Source organism: Rhamphochromis sp. 'chilingali' (assembly GCF_963969265.1).
Source record: "Rhamphochromis sp. 'chilingali' genome assembly, chromosome: 20".
NCBI lineage: Eukaryota > Metazoa > Chordata > Actinopteri > Cichliformes > Cichlidae > Rhamphochromis > Rhamphochromis sp. 'chilingali'.
The window spans coordinates 13,328,066-13,353,612 of record NC_137947.1 but is presented as its reverse complement, the minus strand read 5'-3'; the positions used below and the strand labels follow the sequence as shown (position 1 = coordinate 13,353,612).

Sequence of the window (25,547 nt, the reverse complement as noted above, 5' to 3'; positions counted from 1 at the left end):
AGAAAAATGGAAATGTCCATCCCATTTTGACCTAATTTCTGATTAATCTTCCTTTTTTTTTTTTGTCTGACCACCAGTCTTCAACCCAAGCAAACTGACGTTATTATCACAGAAGATCAGTAAAAAAAAAAAAAAAAAAAAATCAAAGCTAACAAATAATTCATTTGTCCTAGAATTTAAAAAAAATGGTAGTCGTCACTGGACAATCCAAGGTCTCAGGCACCTTTCTGTGTGGAGTCTGCATCATCTCCTCCTTACCTGTTTGGGTTAGGTTTCCACAGATACCTGCATGCTAAGCTAATTGTTGTTTCTAGTTTGCCTTTATTGGATAACTCAGACTTATAAGCTCAAATCAGACTGATTTGTAACCAAGACTACAGTTGTTTATATAAATAACAAAAAAAAGCAGTGTACTTCTAAATTGGTTTCCAGGTTCATCGATTTTTTTTTTTTTAAATTTAATTTTAAGTGTGCTGTCTCACCCAACACCTGCTAAACCTTGCCAAATTGTTTGGTTTGTCACTCAGTTGTTTACTTGATGACTTTCTTTGGCAAGAAAAAAAAACCTCGACAAGGAAATGTATTGAAAAGAAATATTTTTATATAGTACATGTGATTACACTTGAAGACACCCAACAGTAGCTCTAATAAACCCGTCATTTATTCATGTTCGGAACATCTCCTCCTCAAATGTGATAATCATATGTTGCATCTCAGTGTAAAAATCGTCATTCCTTACAAAGGTTTACATTTATGTCTAGCAATAATTCCAGAGGAATACATTATTATTATTTATTGTCATACAGAATGACAATGGGAAACAGTGCTAATGTACTCTATTGCGAAACAAAGAAAAGGCAGTGAAGTGGACTTTTTCGGCTGCATCTGCTCGTACAGTACGTGCATGCTCGTTCTGCAAGACGTCACTCGCTGTCTTCTCAAGGTTAAGTCGGCAACCAAATGCAAACAAATATAAATGTGTCAAGTTTGTCTCAATAAAGAAAGAAGGAAAAAGAAAATCGTTCAGATGAGTATAAGGAGGATAGTATTAAACAGTCTCTGTGCAGCAGTCTGTGGTGGCACTGTAAAAAACAGATAGCACATTGCGAGCGTGTGTGTGGTCGAGTGATGTTCGTACATTCACAACAAGGCAGAGTTTCCACCGTTGCTTTACAAGGCGTGTACCTCAGTTTCTCTCGGGGGTCAACCACACCATGGTGGCTGTGATGCTTGCCTCAGAAATGTGATAAACGAAAGCAGACAAAGGTTTCTTTTTTTCTTCTTCTTTTTTTTGATCACTAGAAGAGCCGTGTGTCAGCACTCCTCTCCTCAAGCCACAGTGGGACAGTTTTCCAGTCTGTAATTCCCACGCGAAATGAAACGATGTAATTGAACTGCTGCACATTTGTCTGTGTGTATATGATACTAAAATGTTAAAAGAGAGGCTCAGAGATAGCTGTGTTTAAAGTAATTAAAGGGGTAGTTCCATTAACCTGTCAGCCTTATTTTGAGATATCAAAGCTTTTAACAATATTTGAATGTGTTTGTTTAAATTGCTTGCTTAATAAAATGTTCACGCTATTTCCTACTGGTGTGCTGGCAACATAAAGCAAGTGTTAGGCAACTGCTTTGTGGATGGATTGAAAGCAATCCCACTGTTTGACAAACACCTCAATGATATAATGCATTGAAAGCGAATGTAGATATCGCGTGACTAAACTGTGGGGCCCGAACAATGAGTGAGTGTTGACAGAAGTGGGAGTCTAGCCCAAGGAAAGCACATAACCACGGGGAGCCAATCAGTGCGGATGAAATGAAACTGACCTCTTCTCTAAGAGTGAATAGAGAGACACATTGTGAAAGCTTCTTCAGCCCAGACTGATCCTCAGACGTCCAGACAGGTCCCTTCACACCAGATGAGCTTCACAGGTCCACTACTCCGGGACATCCAAGGTGTGAAATATAGCTATGTACAAGTGCACAAAAGGCAGGTATTTGTCACTAAGTTTACACCCGCAGAAGGCTACCGGGCCTCGTGTTCTGTTTTCAGGCATTCAGCTTTGTAGGCATTCTTCTTTGGATCTTAGAGGTGTGTAAATGTGTACATGTTAAAGCCAGCTGGTCTACAAGGTGTTAGGGCTGCCTTGAGAGATGTCTGCCTCTTTATTCCTCCTCACTGAAATATATCAGGCAAGTTGGCGAGTCTTCCCAGAGGCGAGGAATCAGAGGAATGATTAAGAGGTACAGCAAAATTAACGCATGGTTCAATCAGTTATACCTGATCATTTTAAGGATTACAAATGATAGAAGTCCATGCACCGACTTGGTTAACTTGTGAGCAAGAATGATGCCGAATGAATGAAACGCGATCTTCCCCCTCGGTTGAAAAGCTGCAGATCAGAGGGCAGTCCAAAAGGCAAGGAACCAGGCAGATCACGTGGGTTAACACCCCTCATTTCCCTCCCACCTCATGTATATGTGTTTGTGTGATGATATTTCATATATTCAAAGTGCATATGTTGACATGGAGGTCCTGGCTCTCCCTCTCCAGTTGAGCCCTGTGCCAGCTCCGGCCTCTCCGCTGCCCTCTGCTGGCTCGTCACGTTTGCGCAGCTTCTGGCTGAGCTGGATAATGCACTGGTCCCAGTCCTCTGGTAACAGCAGCATTAGGAAACCCAAGCAAATGATGAACACAGCAATGAGGCGCACCGAGTTAAAGTGAATTTCACACGTGTAGAGGTCCACCACTGTAAAAAAACAAATAAATAAAAAGGTACTGTGTCAATAGAAGGGAACAACTGGGTTTATGTAAATGAATGTAAATTGTAACTTTTATGAAATAAAAATGGTTAGTTGTACATCAAGAGGGAGCCTGGTTTGAAAATTAAATGGAGTCTCTCATCAAATATAGATAGAAACCTTTGGGAGAATCCAGTGCCATCAAATATTAAATGGTGACCAGATATAAAAAGCTAGCACTCTTAGAGGAAAGCCAAGAGACTTACTGGCGTTTACAGGAACACTTAGGACAATGCCAAGGGAAATTAATGTCGGGTAGGTTATCGCGATGCCAAAGTTCACCAGGACGTTGAAAGCTGTAGGAACAAAGCAGAATTAGAGCAGCAGCGGACTACACGATGAGAATGTTGCTATTTGTAGATTACACAACCAGCCGGTGCACATTACTGCTCTGTCGCCATATACCGAAAAGCAGGGCTGCGACCCCACAGAGGTAGGCCCATGGGATGTCTCTGAGTGATTCGATGTACTCCACATGTGTAAAATACAGCATGACTGGCACAAAGCTGACGAAAACAAAATTGGTGCTTCCAACGATGCTCAGAAAGAGTGCAGCCTCTCCAAATTTGGCACTTCCCAGCACCATCTTAAAGAGCACCTGAGAATAAAGAGGAAGGAGAGTGATGCATACATCGAATCTGCCCTCTTCAGGAGCTGAGGTATATTACAGAGGGCGAAGCCTGCCAAGTACCTGCCATGTCTCTGGCCCAGGGCCACTGCTGTCTGTTTATCACATTAGGGCGGCACAGACAGCAGGGCAAAGGAGACCAGACCCTGTCAAAACATAGCTATATAATATCTGTCCTGTAACCTCCTTGATCAGGGTAACACAGCCTGAGGCCTGCAACCAAATGCGTAGGTATTGCGTACTTCTGGCAGGTGAGTCTCACACTACATAATCCCCTTCTGTCTTCTGCCACCTGGTTACATAATTAGAAGGGAGCTAGACAGGGCAACTTACAGAGACGTGTCCATACATACAGCATGCTTACCTATTTTTTATTCCACCGTGAATAGAAGTGGCGCTACAATGGAACTTTATGCTCAGCGGTACAATACACACTGAGAAATGCAATCAAATCCTAGAGGTTTTGCGGATCGATCTAAATACCGATAGTATCGATACCAACGTTGGCATTGTATCAGATCGATACTAGCATAAAAGAATGTCCTCCAAGTTCAGTATGTAGCTCACTGAATTGTGTGGAAAAGTATACCTCAAACATGCAATATGAAAAATGTCCTTTTTGTGTATAGACTATAGCACACGGAAACAACAGAACCCAAAGTGTTTCAGAGACGGACAGCTTCAATATGCACGAGTAGCTGAAAGGTGTGTTTTTGTTATATCACTTGATGATGCTTCATCTCATAAATCATAAGCTGCTTTTGTAGTTTAAAAGTATCGATATCATCAATGTTGGCCCTGGATTTAGTTGATATCACATCGATATCAAAATCTGCAGTATCGCACAGCAAATACCTTATAGAGCGCTGACATCGAAGCAGAGGCCACGACCAAAGCAATGCCGATGACCGAGTGGCTGTGGAATCCATCGGCATAGGTCATCATTACGATGCCCGCTATGGCCAAGATAGCAGCTACTATCTATACAGAGAAAGAGAGAGAGAGAGAGAGCAACAGTGAGTGAAGGATGGACAACATGCTGCTCACAGTTTGGTGAAAAAGGCACCTTATCCCCTTACCGCCGCGGAGGGACACAGCAGGCCCACATGGCCTCAGCTTTGTCATTCAGTGCAGAAATAACAAGCCTCACAGAACCAGGCTTGAAGCAGCCTAATTAGTGGGTGGGTTGTTATTTCATAGGAAACAAGCTTTTCATTTGATATTTACATTTTCTACGTGCAGTGCAGAAAAGACCTGCTCTCAGATTCACCCTGTAAGCGCTTCCAACACAGGACAGGCAGCTTTTACAGTGTTGGCTTGATTGTGTTACATTGATTTCCGTTACAAAGCCATCGTGTTTACAAACCAAATCCCCCCTCACACCACTCCCCGCCTCTGCAATTATCACAGCTTCAAGATGGCAAGAATCCATCAGCTTCACCCTGCTCGGGGTCAACTGTGATGCGTAAAAGGCAAACCTCTTGTGTTTTATTGCATTAAAATCTGGTTTGTCTGGGTTATATGTTCATAGTGTATATGTGAGAACTGTACAGCAGTGATGGGGCTACGGTGCAGCCCAGCTGAGTGGATTAGCACCGCATTAAGGAGGTGTCGGGAAGATAAATGAGCCGCGTGTTTTTGCTTGGCCAAAGCACCTTAAGCAAGTCTGGCTAAATGTCTCTTTCTGCACTGCAGGCTGCCTGTCAGTCACTGCTACACCTTTCATTTTAGAAAATGGCCATTTGCTCACGGCGTCAGCAACAATTTAAGATGTTTCAGCACAATGTGGAGGGTCAGAGGGAGGAAGGACTGTGGCTTCACCCAAACTTGTTCTGCAATGAGCAGGCGTGACCGATTAGTCCGGTGGGTAGCTTATGTCATTACGGTGGCGTAACTGCAGCACGTGGACCTTGCACTTTTTACAAATCATAAATCTAAACATGGGTCACACAGAAAAAAAAACCACCGAGTGGAGCTAGTCATCGGTTTTATCCACAAAGTACCACTGAAAAAAACCTCCCTGTTTAACAAGGTTGATGTAGCATCCCCCTCATCGCTCTCTCTCTCTTCCCTTTCTGTTTCTCCTCCTTCACTTTCATGAAATACTTGTTCAAGTTCCCCTGCATTACTGCAGACATCCAAACACTGCAATCCTTACTACCAGGCAACAGAGAGCAAGAGAGGGGAGGGCGTGTAAGCGAGTGAGTGAAGCGGGACTATTACTGTACTTGTCTCTTACCGAGGCTTTTCATCACAAATAATGGGGGTGACGAGTCGGGGCATACACAAGGGAGAGACGGGGTGCTTGTGAGTGTGTGAGAGGAAAAAGGGGGGGCATCGTGCGAAGTGCGGGACGGCTGCAGATGTGAAAGCATCTGAGGCGTACAGTGAGAGGAGATAAACCGATATCTTAATTCACAAAGGTAAGTAACCCCTTACTGTCCTGCTTCTCTGTCTTTATCAGTCACAAACTTGCCGGCTAACACACACATGCACAGACCAGGAACAACATTTGAATGACACTGTGATCACCGGTAGGTAATCATCCCGTGGTGCTCATAACCTGCTCTCTACTCAACCGTGCTGTGTGTGTAGCTCACAGATTCAAATGGAAATTCAGTCAAAGCAAATCATCACAAATTTGCATTTCTTTGCAGATTAGAAACCTTTTTTTTGTCATGATGGCTGATGAAGTGTAAAACTGAGTTTGGTATAAAAACTTGCAGTTAAAAATGCACATTTGACCAGAGAAGACAGTATTAGAGATGAGTGCAGCTTCTAAGAAGGTAAAACTGCAGGATTGCCTTAAATCTGCCAGTAGGTGGCAGCAACTCTGGTTTCAAAAAGAAATCTGGTTGTAAAGTAAACATCTATGACATCACGACCTCAGTAAGCACTTTCCTGATAAGTTTATAGTGTCAATCATCTGTTCTAAGTTTAGTAAGAGTTGGAAAGTATGATCCTGATAAAAGCCAAAAGGAGAGTAAATCAGGGTCTGCTTTAGTCAATGCATAAAGTGTCCTTAGATTTTCCAAGGGATTTACCGCTTTCTTGTAATGTATGGGTTCAAATGCCAGTATGGAGATGATGAAAATACCTCTTTTCTTTTTGGTCCAGTCATAAAGTAATCAGAGGTATGTTGCCATCTCATGTAGAGTCATGTTAAAGAGTAGGTTTCATAAGATTATACTGTAATATTCAAAATATAATAAACAATACAGAAAAACAAAGATAATTTTTTAATCTGTCCATATCAAACTTGGGATCATGACCCAAACGTGTGCATCGGTTTACAAGATAAGTCCTGGAGACATTTATATTCCTGTAAGGAAGAGAGAAGAAAGAAAAATTTGCCTTCCCCCCCAATCTTGTCTCGTGTCTCATGATGAACAGGATACTTTTGTATCTTTGGGGATCTGAACATAATCAAACTGATTCAATCTAGGAAGGAAAAAAAATAAAAGGTTTGGTGGACCTAGTCATAAATCACATAAATCAACGTGTGACAGTCAGCCTGTGGGGCCAATATTGGCCACGCTCTTATCTTAAATAAGTTTCGTCATAATCAGTGAGATTCAAGATAATTGGGACGCTCAAACATCTCACCAAAAAATACACGAGTGCAGTGCCCGTTCTAAACGTGGGAGTGAAGAACGGGCTGATTGCAGCTTGCAGTATTCTTCACAACCGCATCAGCGAGCGATTAAAGCCATTCGTCGCAGCTCACCATGCACACCCACGGAAAAGCAAAGATATTTAGACTTTACAACCATTTCATTTACACTCAGTGTGCCTCTATTTCCTTTTGCTGTCATTTGTTATGGATCTACGGTTTCTCATAGACAACAAAGACCCAATGAAAGCCTGAGCAGATGTTATAACATTAACGTATCTGGCCACTGATGAAAAATCGAACAGAAACTCCAGTTTATTAATTCCGTTTTACAGAACAACTGCACTAAAAACAGGATGGTGGGACAGATGATGGTGCAAAACTGCTTTACAACATATAATACTGATATATATATCTATATATATTGATGTGCTCATCCCACAGCTCGCCAATTACCTACAATGATGTAATTAGAAATCATTCATTGGCTGTCTGGGGGGTGAGTTGTGGTTATGCTCTTGCCACATTAAGTACAAAGGGGTAAATATCTTGTTGGATATAGTGACTTTATATAACATAGTAAATTATTCTTCAAAACTAATTCAAAAGACACGCTTTTGGTTGTTAGCTTGTTTACTGCAAATAAAACTTACAAGCCAAGAGGGGACAGTGTGAAAATCCTTGCTTTCTGTGTCCTGTGCTCGAGTTAGACATCTTAACTAAAGACTCATAATTTTCCCTTGAAAGAAAAAAAAAAAAAAAAACACACGCATGCAGATATACTCACCCTGACCCCCATGAAGCGGTCTCTGAGCACGATCCATGACAGCAGGAAGACGAAGGCCTTGTTACAACAGAATAGCGCTGACACATCTGTTGTGTTGATCTTCCTGAGGGCCTGCAGGTACAGGTAGTTGGTGAGGATCCACAGCAGGCCAAAAGGAGCTACCTTGGTGAAAAACACCTTCGGTGTCAGGCCATCGTCACCGAAAAACCTGCAGCACTCCCTGTGTGCACGACCAAAATGAATACTGTTAACCTTCTAAAAATGTAGTATGATTTTAAAGCTGATGAGTATTATCACTCTGGGACCAATTAACACCAGTGAACACAAACAGCACAATCTGAAAAACACACTTAATGCCAATGAGTGACTGCAGTAATTCCCACTTCAACAGTTACATCTAAATTATGTTCGTCCCACATTATAGACACATGGGACCAATGCTACCCTACTAGAAGAATGGTTTAATATTTAATTGCAAATTAAGATCTGCCACAAGGCATTAAAGTTAAATATTCAACTGTCCCCATTAAGAAATTAAACAACCTGTTTGGTCCTCAGGTGTTTTGTCTGGTTACATCTGACAAATATCTCAGTACAGCAAAGAAATGGGATACTCTTTGCTGCTACAACAGGACATATTCAATGACTAAATCGAAGAAAACAGCTGTTTGGTATTTCATAGTGACAACAGGCAGAAATGTATTTAATGTACTCAGAAAAGTCTTCTTTCATCTTCCTCCGTTCTCAGCATTACTTGTGGACACTCTGGGGGTTCCGCTTCTGGGTATGAGTTTCCGTATGGACTTAAACATGAAGGGAAAATGGGGACAGAAATAAATGTTGCTGTGACTGATGCATGTGATGAATAACTCAGGCAAATTTGTAATGACTCAGATAACAGCCATGCAATTCTAAGGTTTTATGTATGATAAAAATCATCTGGTCTTAGATTTAGGTGAATAAAACCTCAGGTGAATTACAAAGCATGACATATTACACCATGACATTATTTATTTAACTAAAATTGAGCTAAAATGTAGAAGATGTGTGTGAAAAACTAACTACACCTTTATCGCTTCCAAAGGAATTAAGAGGTTGTATTAACACAATGCCGAAGAGGAACGACATCAGCAGCGATCTTAGAGAAGCAACTATTGCTGGCAATCAATTTAAATCCTTCATTCTACAGTGAGAAAGTTTATTCACAAGTGGAAATATTCAAGGCAGCTGTTAGTCTTCCTAGGAGCGGACATCCTAGCAAATTCACCCCAAGGTCAGACCATGCAATGGTCAGAGAAACCTCAAAAAAGACTCTGGGAGCTACATCTCAAAATTTGCAGGTCTGAGTTAGTTAAATGTTGAGGTTTATGCTACAATCAGAAAAGGACTGAACAAATATGGCTTGTTTGGAGAGAAAGCCTCTTTGTTACAAAAAGAACGTGACCCCACAGCTAGGCTACGGGTGCAACCATACACAAAATTCACGGTTTGATATTTTTTCGATACAAAAAAATGTTCATGCCTTTTTAATTTGTCATTTATTAAAATTATAAATATATATTTTAACTCAAAAGTACAGTTTTAAATTTAATGTTGCTGAAACAAAAATAAATAAATAAATCTATCTAATCGAGAAATCGCTCATCTTTGAAAAAGAGAGTTTATTACAGAGAAATGGCTCTTTCCAAAATAAAAGCTATACTATCCGCTTCTTCTGGGCTATATTCTCAGCAGCATATTAAACATATCAGGTCCCCGTAAGGAGACTCATGTGCTAACGGCTGTCTAAATGACACGGGTAAAGTTTGTAGCATGTGTGCTTGTTGTTTTTGTGTGCTTCCACTTGTCTTTGCACTAGGATGAAGTCGGTGTAAATGTGCAGTCATATTCGTTGTGTTCCCACTAGTGGTGTCAGCGTTAATCTCGTTAAAATGACATTAACGCCATAACGCCGCAAATCTCCGTTAACGAGCTAACTGCGCTAACGCAGTAGTTCCCACCAATGCAATTGAGCATTGCGTGGCACATCCGACATACTGTTTTACTTTTGTCCATGAGGCGCTTACCTTCAGGGTCATACGTCATATGAAAACCAAAATAGTTCCAAACGCCACATCTGAATGAGGGTGGGGGAGGTTAAATTTGCTATGTTGCAACGAGCTTAACTTCTGTCTTGCTAGCTTGCGCTGGGCTCAGTGGATCTGCGTTCGACTACTTCGCCTAGGCTGCACTGTCGAGCGCAGATCCACTGAGCGCTCAACACAAACAGCATCGTCAGAAGAAAAGTTGTTAAAAATTTTTTAAGATTTTGTATTGTTCGATACATATGCGTACCGAACCGAAAGCACTGTATGAACGGTTCAATACCGATACAAGTACCCCTACCCATAGCTTAGGTGTGCAAAGTTGCATCTAAACAAACGACCAGACTTCTGTAACAATGTCCTTTGGACAGATAAGTGGAGATGTTTGGATATAATGCACAGCACCATGTTTAGTAGTAACCAAGCACATATCAGCACAAACACTTCAAACCAGCTGTCAAGCACGGGGGTAGAGGGGTGGTGATTGGAGCTTGTTTTGCAGCCACAGGACTTGGAAACCTTGTGGTTGTTGAGTCGACCATGAACTCCTCTGTATACCAAAGTATACGGTCAAATGTGAGACCATCTGTCTGATAAATAATATTTGTCCCAAACTGGGTCATGCACTTGGACATTGATCCCAAGCACAACAGCAAACAGCAGAAAAAGAAAAGAATCAAGGTGCTGCAATGATCCAGTCAAAGTCCAGACCTCATTGAAATGCTGTGTTGGGGCCTAAACAGAGCTGAGTATAAATGCCCACAAACCTCAATGAACTGAAGCAACAGTGGGCCAAGAGTCCTCCACAACAAGGTAAGAGACTGATAAAGTCACACAGAAAATGTTTACTTCAAATTATTGCTGCTAAAAGCGATACCATGATTGTGTGAGGAATTCTAACCAGTCAAGTTTTAACAGAAAATACTGAGAAAAAAAACACAAAATCTGGAGACGTATGATTAACAGTCAGTCTGGCAGTCTGCTATGTTGAAGAAATGATTAATCTTTAAGTGCTTCTGCATGAGGCTTAGTCATCCACTATTCATGTTTTTCAGGCGCTGTAACTACGCACAAGAAGCTAAATGAAAATACCCTTGAATAAAAGCTGACGGTCCAAAAGCTATTGGCATGAGTCAGTAATGCAACAGAGGAACCAAACCATGACATTATGTACTACATTGTCTGCTGAGTAAGACCTTGCGTTGCTCTGCTGTGAGAATTTTCTGTTTCACCCTCAACTTGAGTGACTCCGCCCACACCGGACTGCTATTGTTACCATTACTACAGAGTTGTAGCGTTTACCCTGAGCGCATCTGGCTCAGTGAAAAGTGATGAAGCAGCAATAAGTGAGGAGTGGCAGGTAGCATATTTGCCAGGGTGTCCTGCTGGATACTGTAGAGCAGCGCTGCTATGAATCAGCTCCAGAGAGCTGAGTCTGCACTAAGAACACACTGCTCAAACCTCCTCTGTGGACACGACACTAATTCTGCGACAACCAATTTATCGGCGTTTCATTACAGACACTGGTTACACCACCTTAAAGCCAAACCGGTGACTGTTTTTCACGCATTATTCCTGCACTTGTGCACTGTAATCCGCAGTGATTTTTAAGATACGTCAAACCTCTGCAAAGCTGCCAAATAAAGTGTTGCAGCAGCAGATATTAATACACCTAGAGGCGCGTGGATTAAACAGTTAAGCGCTGCACTTCCAGAATCATTTAGTATCACTTTCTAGCGCCTGCACAGAACTTTTATTTGGTTTCTTTAGAATTTGGCACAAACTGAGTTAATCGTTTGGGCGACTTTTGTTGTGATTTGGCGCTATATAAATAAAATTGAATTGAATTGAATTAATCCATCCTTCTTTTTATACTTACATCTAAACTGACTTAACATTACCCAAGAGCAGCCAGAGGGTCTCAAACTACAAGCTTGAATTTAAAAGATGAACGTGCAAAATGACACTTTGTGAGTTAAGAGATAAATCCTTCCACTGCTGATACAATCTGCCCGTAAATATCAAGTCTATACAACAAAAGGGCTGATGAGTGCACTAAAATCCTCTCCTCACAGATATACTGCTAAAGTTAAGTCCTTGTCTCTCGTTCGGCTGCCTGCTGTCACGAAGCTATCCTTTGGTTTCTATTTCTCTGCACTGTCAGGTTCACAGAAGACGGTATTGTAATTTGTAGTCAGTTCACATGAGCTCCAACTGAGGAGTGGGAGACCCACATCCTCATGTAGGCCTTTAGAAAAAAAGGAAGGATTACATCACAGAGGAGCATCTGAAATACAGAGCCAATCCCCCGAGCTCACCAGCACACCACAGCTTCTAAACTACCGCTCTCTTTTGTCTCTTTGCACTAACGTAGCATTGCAGGTAGCAGAGATAAGACTTTTGTCTAAAGACCATGATTAATGGACTGCTTCAACTGTGAAAGCCACTGTAACACAATTAGGATTACTGAAGAGAGGATGACTGTGTTTACCTGACAAGCAAAAACAGAATTAGCTTATTCAGCGAGATTGAAAATGGACCTAAATGATAAACTGTAAGCAGCTGGTGAATCAGGCTGAACATGTGGCGTTTGTTCCATGAAATACAAAGAGGACAGAAACTGTCACACAGTGTTTGAAAAAAATCAATTAGTACATCTCTATCATCTCACTAGTACACTGCCAGATGTTACGTGGTGGTTAATTTCGTTAGGGAATCAAACTGACCTTTTGAATGGATATTTTGGTAAATCCCGATTAGTTGTATACTTGTTGTAACTAGAAAAACTGGATAGAAAATAAAAAGGGAGAATAAAACTCATATGGGATTTTTAATACAGATACTGATACCACAATTGGGCAATCTAAACATCAGATATTCCTTCATATCGGAGGATACTTTTTGATGCTAGGCACAAATTTCACTGACATTTAAATTTCGAAGCCCAACTTTGCTCGGATCAGCTGGTTTCTGTTTCCAAACATTTGGCTGTGTAGCCAACACTGAAGTTGTGGGTTGCATACAGGTAGAAGAATTATACAATGTCATCACTCATAACGTGGTTAAAGTGTGTTTCTCCCATCTAGTCTTCAGCTTTTAACTTATGGGCCATTACAAATGCTGATACAGATGGATTAATTGTTTGTTAATGATCTGATGACCCCTCAGGTCTGACTTGAGATATTATTTTTAAAGGTTGTAGGTTTTATCTATATAGACAGGAAACTTTACTTTGATTTGATTTTTAATGACTGTGCTGTAATCTGGTCTGCTGTTGCTGTTGCAAAAATTGATTTATGTTCTGTCTTATAAAACTGTAACTGCTGAAGTCTTTGACCTTAGAAAAGAAACAATGCCCTTTGACTGAAGTCAGAATTTGTGTGAGAGCCTGTACTGCACTTTACAGTCACTTAAGGTTTTTTTTTTATATCGTCTGTTTCCTCCGCTGTCACTGTGCGTGTCGGTGGGTAGGGGCACAGACCCGTACAGACTTTATTCACAGTCCATGTGCACCAGGAAAGGCGAGACAGAAAAAAGAGAAACAGTGACTAGAATTGATAACAACCTACTGCTATCGCCTACTTTAAGTGCATCAAAAGCTGTCAAACAAGTGTTAATTCATCTAAAATCCACCATCTGTAAGACTGGTCACAGGACAACTAGTCTTGGCTAAAGCTATAACAGAGTTACAGCACCCAGGCTGGTGTCGCTGCCATGTACCAGCCCATAAATTAAACAAAAAGGGGATGCTGAATATGGAGGTGCCATGAAAGAAGATCATGGAGAAGATTCATGGATGTAAAGAAGGAGGATATGTGGAAAATTCTGAGATTAAAGGATGATCACAACATGTCAGAGCACAAAAGCCGATTTATATATATATAAAAAGAATGATCATAATGTGACAGCAGCTTTAGTGCTTGGACCTCTAATGGAGCTTGCTCTAAAGGAGAGAGTGTCTTCTAACCTTAACCTCTGCCTGGCTGTCTGCCTCTCCGGACTCTTGCACAGGTGGCCGATGTAGTAGAGGGGGAAGAAGAGGCAGTTCCACGTGGTGGCGAACCAGGTGAGGGTGAAGGGAGCATCAAACTGCTTAAAGGTCAGCTTGGCCAGCTGGGTGGAGCCTGCCCAGGAGGAACACACGCACATCACCATGGCGACTCCCCATAGAGCCTTCCGCACTTGTACAGCTGTCACTCGGATGCAGCAGTGAAGCCGCCGTCTGCTGGAGCCGGACTCTGCTCCTGCAGCACCGGCCGACTGAGCGTCTGTGGTGCCCACCACATTCTCTCTGGAGCGATCTTCCCCTAAAGACGGACACATACATGACAGACTGATGTCCAAACACACCGATACTGCAGACCTGTACGCTCATTCATTATTTGACACATTTTAACATATTTGTCCTTGCTTATTGCTGAATTTTTCTCAACTTCCTCTTCCTCTGCATGTGCTTTAGGCGCCTGGTGGGCAGGAAATCATCAATGCCAAATAGAAACATCTGGGCCTGGTGTTTCCAGACTATGAAACTGTTGCTGGCATGCCACTTGATTCTTTCTCTCCTGCCTGGCGTCTGAGTTTCTGCATGTACTTACTTTCTTTTCAGTTCTTTCATGCTGTTTTCCAGCACCTTGTAGCACTTTCACACTATTTCCACTCCCATGCACGTCCTGCTTCACTGATGCCTACTTTTACACCTGATTTGATCAAATTATTTTGATAAAATGTCACATAAAGTGCTTTTTGTCACAGCCTTCAGAGGTTGCCAGGTTGTGGCATTTTTTTCTCCCTAAGCATCATGTGGATACAGTATATTATCTTTTGCAGCAAAACTGACTCCAGATCATACCAGTCTTGTCATCATTTTCCGGATAAAAATAGCTGCTTTCAAACTTAAACTGAACTTGAAGGTAATCAATCCGAGTTAGAAATGTGGCGATCAAGTGTGACAGGCGGCAGTGAAACAGAGGGCATATGAGGGCAGACGTGATATCCAATCCAAGATGACCTCTTCTCCACCGCATGAGCTGCAGCGGCATGTGTGTTTGCCCTAGCGTGCAAAGACACACACCGCAACACTTAACTTTTCTATTTCTCTTGTCAAAACCTGATAGCCTCCATACTTCTTCACTAATGTGAGAACTGAAGCGAAGTGTTGGCGTACAGTTTTCGGCCCCACTCTCACCCACTCTGTGCTTCAGAACCAATTTGCTTACCAAGATCATTTTGTTCTCTCGAATCACTGAACTTACCAACTTTGTGTCCTCTACAAAGTTCAGACACTGCTGCATGATCATGGAAATGACACACAGTGTTTTACAAAAATATGACAGTTAAATGCAACATTTATGGCAGCTCTTAACCCGTTAAAGCTAAAACAATTAAATAATTGCCATAAAATTCAAATTTGTTGAAGATGGGAGGAGTTATTGAACCTTTAAAAAAATAAAATAAAAATGTATTAATATTAATTTACATATATGAGTTTTAATTGTATCATATTTGCTACTTTTGACTTTTTTTTTTAATTTATTGCTTAAAAACAGAACAAAAACTCATGTATCAAATATGACACGCTGGGCATTAAGGGGGTTAATTTAGACAGATAAGCTTTCACTCGATTTGTACTGATAATTAATGTCTTTCTAAAACTAACAATAATAAGAGCACTCAGATAGCACAATTCCCCCCGATGATATTTTTAGTCATGCTGACATCAGCCTGTTATGGCGTGATTGTGACATTATATGGCGTCAAACTGAAAAACTAAAAAGTGTATCGTACAGCCCTCTCCATGCCCTTTCATATGACATATTACTCAATATGATTTCTTGAATTTTTTTAAAGGTCTACTTTGACCTTGAAAGTCAAAAACCACAGTCAAAGTCAAACGCTTAGCCAACTTATGTACTGACGTCCCCCGAGGCCTATAATATCGTTGTGATGTTCAAAGTCAATCAGTAAAAAATTGTGTGTAACATAAAGTTTTTACAGATTTTCACAAATCATTTTAGGCTGTCTTTTTGACCACGTAGCTAAACCCGCACCACCTAGAGCAAAACTACATGACCGCAACTCTGCAATCCGTTTAGTGAGAGTGCAACACAATAAACAGCACAACCTCATATCAGCTCTACTTCATAACAGCTGCATAATAGGCATCATGCATCTTCGGTCGCTTCCTACCTTCCAAAATGTTGAAAATGAGCGATCTCCCTAATGGTGTTTCCAGTGGTAATGATGTGCTGCGGGGAGCCTTTTGCCAATTCATCACTGCACTGTATGCTGTTGACTGGAATACTGAATGCACTTCAAAGGGCCTCGGTGAGGGAAGAATAAATTTAACTTGATTTGATTACGCTGTGGAAATGATTGTCTGACGGCATCAACAGGACACTCAGCTCTCAAAATATTGTCGCTGTGCCGTATCAGTTGTTGCTGTATACGCGACACTGTCTGCAGTTCTGTGAATGTGATCTGTGTAATAATAAAAGAATAAAAAAAAACCAAAACAAATAAAACCACCTTGTCTAATATAACCTGCATATTTTACAAAAGAGCTGTGTAAGGGGTCATCCATCACACCCAATGAGGCAATTCACTGCTACTGGAAGAGCTGACTCTGACCTTTCCAGGTGGTCTCATCATACCGTAGATTAACTCCCCTGATGACTCTTATGATAATGCCCCGGCTTCGCCGGGCTACCTATACTGGCTGCACGAGAGATTCACGTTCTGTTTATCTATCGCAAACGTCAAAAAGAGATGGAGTTAAGATGCGGCGCTGTTAGAGGAACCTGAACAATGTTCCCTGCTGCTGCTGCGAAAGCAACTGACGGATCTGACAGCACGGAGGCACAAAAAAAACTAAAGATGATTCGAGATCGTTGTCATTGTCACCGCAATGAAGTGATGAATCAGCAGTGGCCAAAAAAAGAAACAGGCACACATGGATGTTTATCAAAGTCTTGTGCACAGGGGTGAGAATTAAGTTTCTCTATTCTGAGCTCTGAGGCCTCTTTGTCTTTTTCTGAAGGTCATCTCTTTATTGGTGCTGCCCATTTTGTGTCCTTCCTGGGCCTCCATCCCGCATCCTGTGGCTCTGACCACATCTCTGGACCACAGTTTAATCTCCCAAATGTGATAATGGACCAAGCCAATCAGCCCCCAGGCAGACTCTGGGGCCTAGCTAAGCATTATCAGCTCTGGCACACTTAGTGAAGTGACAACATTAGTGATATTATACAGCCTGTACTCCAGGCTGTGGCAGTTACCACAATACTTAAATACAATAGTCTGTCTCTTATTAAATAAAAATGTGTCATGCAATAAAATACTAATTAAAGCCCCTGTAATTAAATGCAGAGCTGCAAGTATATCTTCCCAGACTAATGACTTAAAACGGAGCGCACTTCTTTTACACTTAGACTGATGGTGACTAATGATGCTCTATGAACCCTGAATGCCAGTAACGAACATATCGAGTGAACTCATCAGTGTGCTGGATCTGAGTCGATGGAGTGGCCCGGCAAAATCGAAGGGCCTCTCCACTAATGACATTTGAAGCTATTATGACCATAGATGAAATACTCAGACCGAGTCTTCTTAAAGTGTTAAATGATTCACCTTTTTAATTCATAATCTAATGTCAACCGTCAAGGTGAGTCTGTCACACTTAGCTGTCTGGAGCACAGGAACAGTGCATTTCTGACATTTTAATAATTAATCTCAGCCTTTGCGTGCACTGGATCGCAAATTAGTTTTAGTTTTAGATTACTGTGATAGAAAAATTAAACCCTGGATGAAAATGTCTACATTTATTCAACCCATTCTATGTCCAAATATACTTCATTGGATGCTAACGGACATCTGCAAAATTGCAGGAGACAAGAAGAAAGTGTTTCTAGGGGCAGCTTGTGATCTGCTCTGACAGCTGTGTATGGCTTCTTCTTGTTGCTTCCTCAGATACAGTCATCCCTACTGCTCGGTAGAATGAAAGCACGCTAGAATCATAGGATTTAATAAGCACAGGTAAACTAGTAGCCTATTAGCATCTATCTATTTATCTACAAGTGTATATTTGTTAAAATATGGCACAGTAAATCAATCTTTGTGCTGCAAGCTCATATATCTGCCTGAAGTACTTTAGTCCACTAAGCACCTCGTATGCCGGATACTGAACATACATCCCACTCCCAGTAGAGGCAAAGGACTCCAGTGGATGTTGAGATTAATCTTGTCACTATCGAGCCAGTTTTCCAGCTCCTGTCCCTCATAAGTCTGTGTTTCCCTGCTTCCCAGCCAGCCTTCCCACTTCTGCTATCCTCCCTCCCTCTGCAGTCTCTGCAGTGCAGATCTCTCCTGCTGATAGCTGCAAATCCCAAACGTGCCAGCAGAGCCCTGCCTGACTGCTCGCTCTCACACTTCACAGAACCCGGCCGTGACAGGCTGAGAAAGTCTCGATACGTCCCTGTCTTTGCTCCCTGAACGGGCCACCGCCCAAGCCTGGTTTGCCAGGGCGGCAGGGTGCAACAGTAGGGAGTGTTTACCCGGGACCTCAACAAGGGGAGACGTAGTGGTAGGAGAGTTTTGTCTGTTTGGCAACACCTCCGTGGGAGCAAGAGTGCTCTGCCTCAGCGATTCAAGAGGGTAAACAGATCAATCATACACACACACACACTTCAGAGAAACTCTTCTCCTTTTATTTACTGTCTTTGGTTTTGCTTGGTGATGAATACAAATTAAGTAGTTCAACTTACTCAAGCCAACATTACAGCATGAAGTCTTTGTGTAAAAACCTTAAGGAGTCAGATCGTCTTAATTTTGACACTTTTACTTTTTAGTGTCATTGTACAAGGCTGAGGGAAGAAAATCTCTCATTTTTAAATAAAGTTACCCGCATAGTAAGGTATGACTGAGGTGTCTTTAAGTAAGTTGAACTGAACCTTTCACATTTTTTGTGTAATGCTCTGAAAAATAATAATAAAAAACAAGCAAACAAATTCAAAATCACAGTTCTTCTTCTTTAAACTGGTTTATGGCTGTCACACAGCATCAATCACTCAATAAATACCTCAATAAAAATAAATCCTTCAGATCCATGTTGACTTATTTGGTTTGTCAGGTCTGACATAAGTCTGAGGCAGAGTGTTTTAGAAATACTGTTTTCTTTTTGCTTGGGAAAAAAAGGCGATTTATATATATATACATATATTTAAAAAAAAACAAAAACCATTAACTGTACTTTTATAAAAAAAGGATGGTAATTTAATCGCAGAGACAGCTAGAAAGACAAGCAGCACACAGACAGCAGTTACTGTCTTTGTGGCCTCAGAGTCTGACAGACAGTGTGAGTCTGTGATACTTGACTGTGACAACTTGGTCAGGCCAAGCTGTCAGTCAGCGTCCTTTCAACACACCAGAGCAGGCTCATCTGACAAGCCTGTCCCACTCAATAACACAAAAGAGAGACAGGCGGAAAACACACCCTGCTGCGTCAACCAGCTGATAGGTAGGACCACATGGGCTGAGGGGACTAAAGGCCCAGAAGGGCAGACAAGGGTGGGTCAGCTGTTACTGATCCTGCTCTCCTTCATTCTCGGTTTCTCCTTCAACCTCAAAGGACAGCGCGGCGACTTCCTCACCGAGGAGCAAACTTGTTGTTTGTGTCTGCCTTGACCTGCCCAGCTGGTTCAACAGATGCTCATGATACAGGTCAATGCTGCAGCCCCCTTCATGCCTTATTGGTTACACTGCGTGCATGCAAGCAGAGAGTGATTGTGCAGGTCTACGCACTGTGTTTTGCAGCAGAGTAATAGCAATCATATTTGGCATCGGGTACGCTAAAGGATAACCCTGTTCTGAAGCAGCCCTCCCTCGCTTGCAGTGCCTTATACCAGTGAATGCACTGTGATGTACCCGCAGTTTAACAGACTGGCAAGAGTCCCAGCACTTTCTGCGACAAATCAATATTTAAGAGATTGGCCACAGCATTCCTGTTAAGGTAATGGAAAGGCAACCACGGCAGGAGTGTCTGCCCAAACTGTGGTTTTACTCCCTTTATTGCACCCCAAGGCCACTGATGACACAGGGACTCTATCAAATTTCACAAACCTGAGTCACGACTGCACCTTTTTTTTTTAACACATCTTAACCCTTTTATTGTGTCACTGCTGTGAGACACTCGCAGTTTGGCAATTGAGTTTTTAATGGCATCAAAAAGTATGTTCAACAAACTAACTGCTTACTCACTTTCACAGATGAAACGCACGTTTGCACACTCGAGTATTCACATTTCTGTCTAAATGGCTCAAATAAATATAATTTTTTACATTTTTGTTGTTAAATTATTTGTCATAAACAGCGTGTTAACCCAACCACAGCTGTAGTGTCTAGTCTGCTGGGTGCATTGTGTATTTGGAGAAGACAGGCAGTCTTCCTTCTCACCGAAAAGCTTTTGGATCAGCTCACTCGATTTAGGATTACCGCTGAGGAGCTTCGTCTTTACACATATTTATAGCGGGCTTTGCTTAAACGCACTGCTTTTACTATATAAATTACAAATATAACATACAGAAAAGAAGTCGTGCAACAAACCTCCAATAACGTTCGGCTTCACTCACAGCCCTCTCTGCACACACGCATGCTGTACTTGATAAACCTAAGCAAAAGCTCGGCCTCTTAATAAAACAAAAGCCCTGTCACTGTGTATTCAATGCACACTTATCAAGGCCCAAAGACCCGTTTCACTGGCTTTTAAAATACATTTAGCACGAAGATCAAGATTTACTTTTGCTCCTCTGACAACCAACAATTTCAACTCCAATTACGCTCAAAGAATGAATGTGAAGAATTTAATAAGGCTGAGGAAGAAACTCTAAGACGAATCCCACTAATACTCCCAGTAAGCTTTTTACTGATGTATCTAATACATGCACAATATGTACATGCAATATGTTGACCTCTGTCTGGCACATGTAGCCTGATCTCCATACTGAGGGTGCTGCTGCACATTTACATACAAATAAGACACATGCAAATGAGTACAAGATTCAAGATTCTGTCCTTGAAGCAAACATGCGGTGTTCGCTTTCTGTAAAGCAATGATTGCAATTCAGATTTTTATGTTCTCTGTCTTGAATCGTCCAAATCATTTATGTTTCAAAGTTGGCCCGTATGAATATACTTGGATCAGATAGATGCACAGGCGCAAAAAAGCAGAGCAGGAAGGTCAAAATAAGAACTCCTAACATTGCCCAGCACTCAAGCGTCCAACTGCTTTAATCAAGTTAATCTAAAGGGTCTACTTCTCTATACAAAGGCTTTTAATTTGCTATCGTCTGAGTGGCACACATACAGAAACTCATGGTCAAAGTGCATGAAGCCTTTTGGGAAAGATTTAGTGTGCCCATAACGGCAGCTGGTGACCAGCTTCCCGGGGGGGCGTATGTGTGCTGAATCACTCTGAAAACGTGCCTGCACAGTTTCAGAGGATATAATTAAATTGCTGAGATTAAAGGGACGTTTATGAACTTCTTACCCCTGCTTATGAAGATAAAGGGACCGACATTCCCTAAAGACGCCATGGATAGAAATACGTTTAAAAGAGAAATCAATAATAATTATTGTCTATGAGAAGAAAACACAGAGGAAGCGGTAAATACTCCAAAGGAATGAATTAAAGCTGTAAGAGACAACATTGAACTGTATAACCAGAACCATGAGTCAACCAACAAAGAGGAGATCATAGGATGACTATGGAAATGCTTTGTGATGAAGAACAGATTGGTTACTATCCAGTAAATGTATCAATTCAAGCAATAAATGTAAGAAAAAATAGAATTTCATGTTCAAATCAGATACTGTACTTGTTGCTTCACGCTGTGTGGAAGTGTGCCTGTTCACTGGACACAAAAAAGAAGAGAAAAGACAGACCACTGACAATTCAAGACTGGGGGATAAAAAGTCTTTGACAGTTTGCTGCAGGTTGTTAGTGAGGAGAACAGAGTTTTCAGTGCTGGTGTTACATAAGCATGAGAGACTCTGAAAAGCTGCATGTTGATATGCTGTGGCCCCCTGTGATCCCCCCACTCCTCCACCACCACCACTCCTTCAAAGCAGCTGCTAAAAACGAGCAGCCGAGCGCTCACATCACAAACTTTACTGCTTTGACTCCCCTCAAAAATTTACAATACCGTTTCATCCCCAACACAAGACGCCTATATGCACGTTTTCTCTCCCCGCTGCCTCGTGTCACAGCAGAGTTTTTGTCAAGCCTGTATACACAAGCTTGTCAGATAACACCCCGCCATCCCAGCTATTCTGAAAATAAAACCCGTCGACCCTGAAATTTACACTAATGAGCTTAAAATCTTTGGTAATCCAGCAGCACGGATTATTCTGAAGTTACCCGGGGCGCCTTGTCTGAGTGTATGCAATGCAAACTAAACACCTCGGGCGTCGATTTCATCCATGTCCATTTAAAAACCTGCATAAAAATTGGCCACTCACCTTCCATCTGCTGGTTGAGTGATCGATTATGAATAATGAAGCATTTTCAGATGGTTTCACATTAATGCTCCAGACTATAGCAAACTCCCAAACAACAGGAGCAGAGACAGAGTTAAGTCTGAGTCAGAAACAACTCGAGCCCTGCATGACGGAAGCAGAGAGGTAAACAGTTTAACAAGTATTTATGTGACTGTTCTCTTAAATTTCTGTGTTTTATGTAACCTAATAGCTTTTTTTAGTGGCTTCACTGATGATCAGTCACCTTGAGCTTCAATACTGCACTGCACAAAAGTACAGCCGCCACCAAACCCGTCATGGTCACACAATGAGTTTGTCTATAAAAGCTCTGAGGTTCTAGTTTCATGTTGTGAGTTTGTCATAATGAGGCTCTATGAAACTCACCAAAATAATTGCAGTTATTTCTCTATTTGATCCAGCTGAAAGGTGAACATCTTTTCTGCAAAAACACTGATGTTCAGTAGTCTCGAGTAATAGATGGGGGGGGAGCATAACATCAGCTCTTTGCACAAGAATCAGGCAGAGGAGAACATCATAGGAGGGATACTGTACAGGTATCAAAGGGTCTATCACACTATACTCTTTCAAGAAGGTGTTGAGAATGCTGCAGCAGACACACACACACACACACACAAGACACACACAAGAACTCCGAGAGGTGTTGTCTCTTAATGATGTCAGCAGGAAATGCCAGCGCTCCTGCAGATCAGAGGGATTTTCAGACGAGACAGGGGAGACCCAGTGAGACCCAACATCAAGCTATGAGGAAGACTGAAGGACACTACCACGGAGCGTTTAATGGGACCACCGATAACACGCTTGCTGCTGGGTTCATGTCCCGGCTGCCCTGGCATTATCCGCTGGCATTTTAAGCAGAGACTCCTGCAGCCTGTGATGATGGGTACACGGGGGAGAGTGCGAGGGGAATCCCTGCTGCAATAACAACTTAAGACCCTCCCCAAGGACCAGTAAATTTTTGGCACAGCCTTCGCGAGTCGCGCTCATTCCCAAAAATCAGTGCGTCAATAACGCAATCATTTAAACGCAACGGAACAAATTTGTCATCGTTGTCGTATAACGAGAGAAATAAAACAGCCTAACATCCAAGTGAAGCATCTGACATCACTCATGTAAAGAAAATGGATCTTGAGCCTTGATGTCAAAACCCACAAATATTGCATCATTGATTTGAAGTTGAGCACTTGACTGATTCCCGTCGCTTCGTGTTGCTCACAGTGAGATTTTCTAAAGTTGATCCTTGTCTTAAAAAACAAAAACAAAAAACGATTCGTGAACAGAAATATTTGAGCTGAGCTCCGGTCTCTGTCAGAGGCACACCGGCAGCCCCCAGTTTGCGGGGGTACAGGCGGTCTCAATGGAACTCCCTACCTTCCACTTTGGTGAGGGTGAGCACCGGACTGTTGCAGGCGGACAGCGGGGCAACCCTTGCAGAGTGTTTCTTCATGATGATGAGCTCGGATGGGCAGAGCTCCGAACCGCTTCGACTACATCCCTGAGGCTGATTTGGTGCAGACACCAGACCTCTTGATGGGACCCTTGATGTTTCTAGAGCCGGTGTCCTGCTGTCTGTCCCCTCACATCCATCCAACCTCCTGTTTTTAATTTTTCTCTCTCTCCCTCTTCCCTCTCTCCCTCTCTCTCTCTACCTCTGTCGGATCCCCCCACCCCCTTCCTCCACTTCCCTCCCCAGATCTGCTGTATCCAGTGCGTCCTGGTCGGTCTCTCCTTCACGTACAGTTTGGAGATTGCTGCAATTCGCCAACGTCACGCATCCACCCACCACCCTTCGTCGTGAAACTCTGCTTTCCTCCCACACTCCCAGCAGCCGCGATCCCTCCGGGACAAAGCAAAGTCTGCATGGGAGTGAGTAGACGCAGTCGCTGACCCGGAGATGTGCGTTAAAACTCTGGGCTATAAATGGCCTGTGAGACAGATATGATGGGACCAGTACAGTTTAAGTGGGAGGCTGGTGTGGGTGTATTTAGTCTATAAAAACTGCAATTATAGCTCATGATTATAATTAAATAATATGATGTCTTTTCCCCTCTTGATGAAGTAAAATCCTCACAATTAAAGCTTAATGAAGCTTCCAGTATCTCTGTAATACAGCTTGCTGATGGGCTTTTAACACGGTGGTTTTACAAGCTCATGATTTTTATTTGTGATTTAGTTGTGAATTGCCTTTAAGGTTATGTAATCTCAAAATTGCACAGGGAATTGCATGTTTTTGCATTTACTGCAAACTTCTTAGGAGGAATGCACCCACCCAGTCTTTTCTTTTCTAGTTTCCCATCTCCCAACCATTCAGATACTGATGAGCTTATTGTGGATTGGTGTTGTCAGGGCTAATAATTAATAAGTTGCACTGATACCAAGCTGACATATCAGCGTCTACCTAAGAAAACTAAGAACACTGTGATACCTACGTATATGCACATGGTCTGCACCTGTTATTACATAGCCATGAATAAATTGCATATTATATTGTAGCATATCATTACCATATTAGCAGATAGGTGTACAAATAAACTGAGTGGCCTAAGTTGTTCTCCCAATACTTCTTCTCTGTGCTTGTCACATCTATGATTTCATAAAGATGTCACCGTTTGCATTCTTCTGATAACAGAAATGAGCCGAGGATATCTGGATTCTTCTTCAGGTGAACGAACGAGAGGCGCTGAAACCATTTCCAGTTCCTTGGACTCTTGTCTTTTTGATCTATCAACGACAAAACTTGGCTCTAAAGCCTGGAGTGACAATTCAGACTTGTGTGTGTTTCATAACTCTCTTAAACTGAAAGCTGTCCTTAAACTGCTGCTGTTGCAGCAGCTGGTCAGCTGAAATTGTGCCCCGGTGTATCTGTGTCATGTCATTCCATGTTTTGCTTGTGTTTTATTCCTGAGCAACCATTGGTGGATACGTCAGAGAAGAGCTGTCAGCGGTTCAAATTATCCAGCTCCATACTTATCAGAGAGTGCCTCTGATCCCTGTCACTATCAGAGTTAATGTCTTTGTAGACATACAAGTGTGTGTCTGCAGAGGCTCTTCATATGTAAGTGTGATCCAGCTAAAGGAAACTGTGCTGAA

General features: G+C 42.0%; 1 protein-coding gene across 2 annotated transcripts in view; it reads right to left on the bottom strand.

The window, feature by feature from the left end:
• Positions 1-109: 109 nt before the first annotated feature.
• The window catches only part of slc35f3b (solute carrier family 35 member F3b), a gene marked incomplete at its 5' end in the record, with an annotated part of 51,122 nt that continues 25,684 nt past the window's right edge, over positions 110-25,547 (bottom strand). The window contains 7 exons of one of the 2 annotated variants that reach the window (XM_080869509.1): positions 110-2,747; positions 3,006-3,095; positions 3,205-3,397; positions 4,283-4,408; positions 7,828-8,047; positions 13,879-14,218; positions 23,829-24,090. In XM_080869509.1, coding sequence (XP_080725635.1) covers positions 2,506-2,747; positions 3,006-3,095; positions 3,205-3,397; positions 4,283-4,408; positions 7,828-8,047; positions 13,879-14,218; positions 23,829-23,904 — 1,287 coding nt within the window. In that variant the 3' untranslated portion in view covers positions 110-2,505. Of the gene's footprint in view, positions 2,748-3,005; positions 3,096-3,204; positions 3,398-4,282; positions 4,409-7,827; positions 8,048-13,878; positions 14,219-23,828; positions 24,091-25,547 lie in introns of those variants that run through there. The other variant, XM_080869508.1, reaches the window with a different exon arrangement.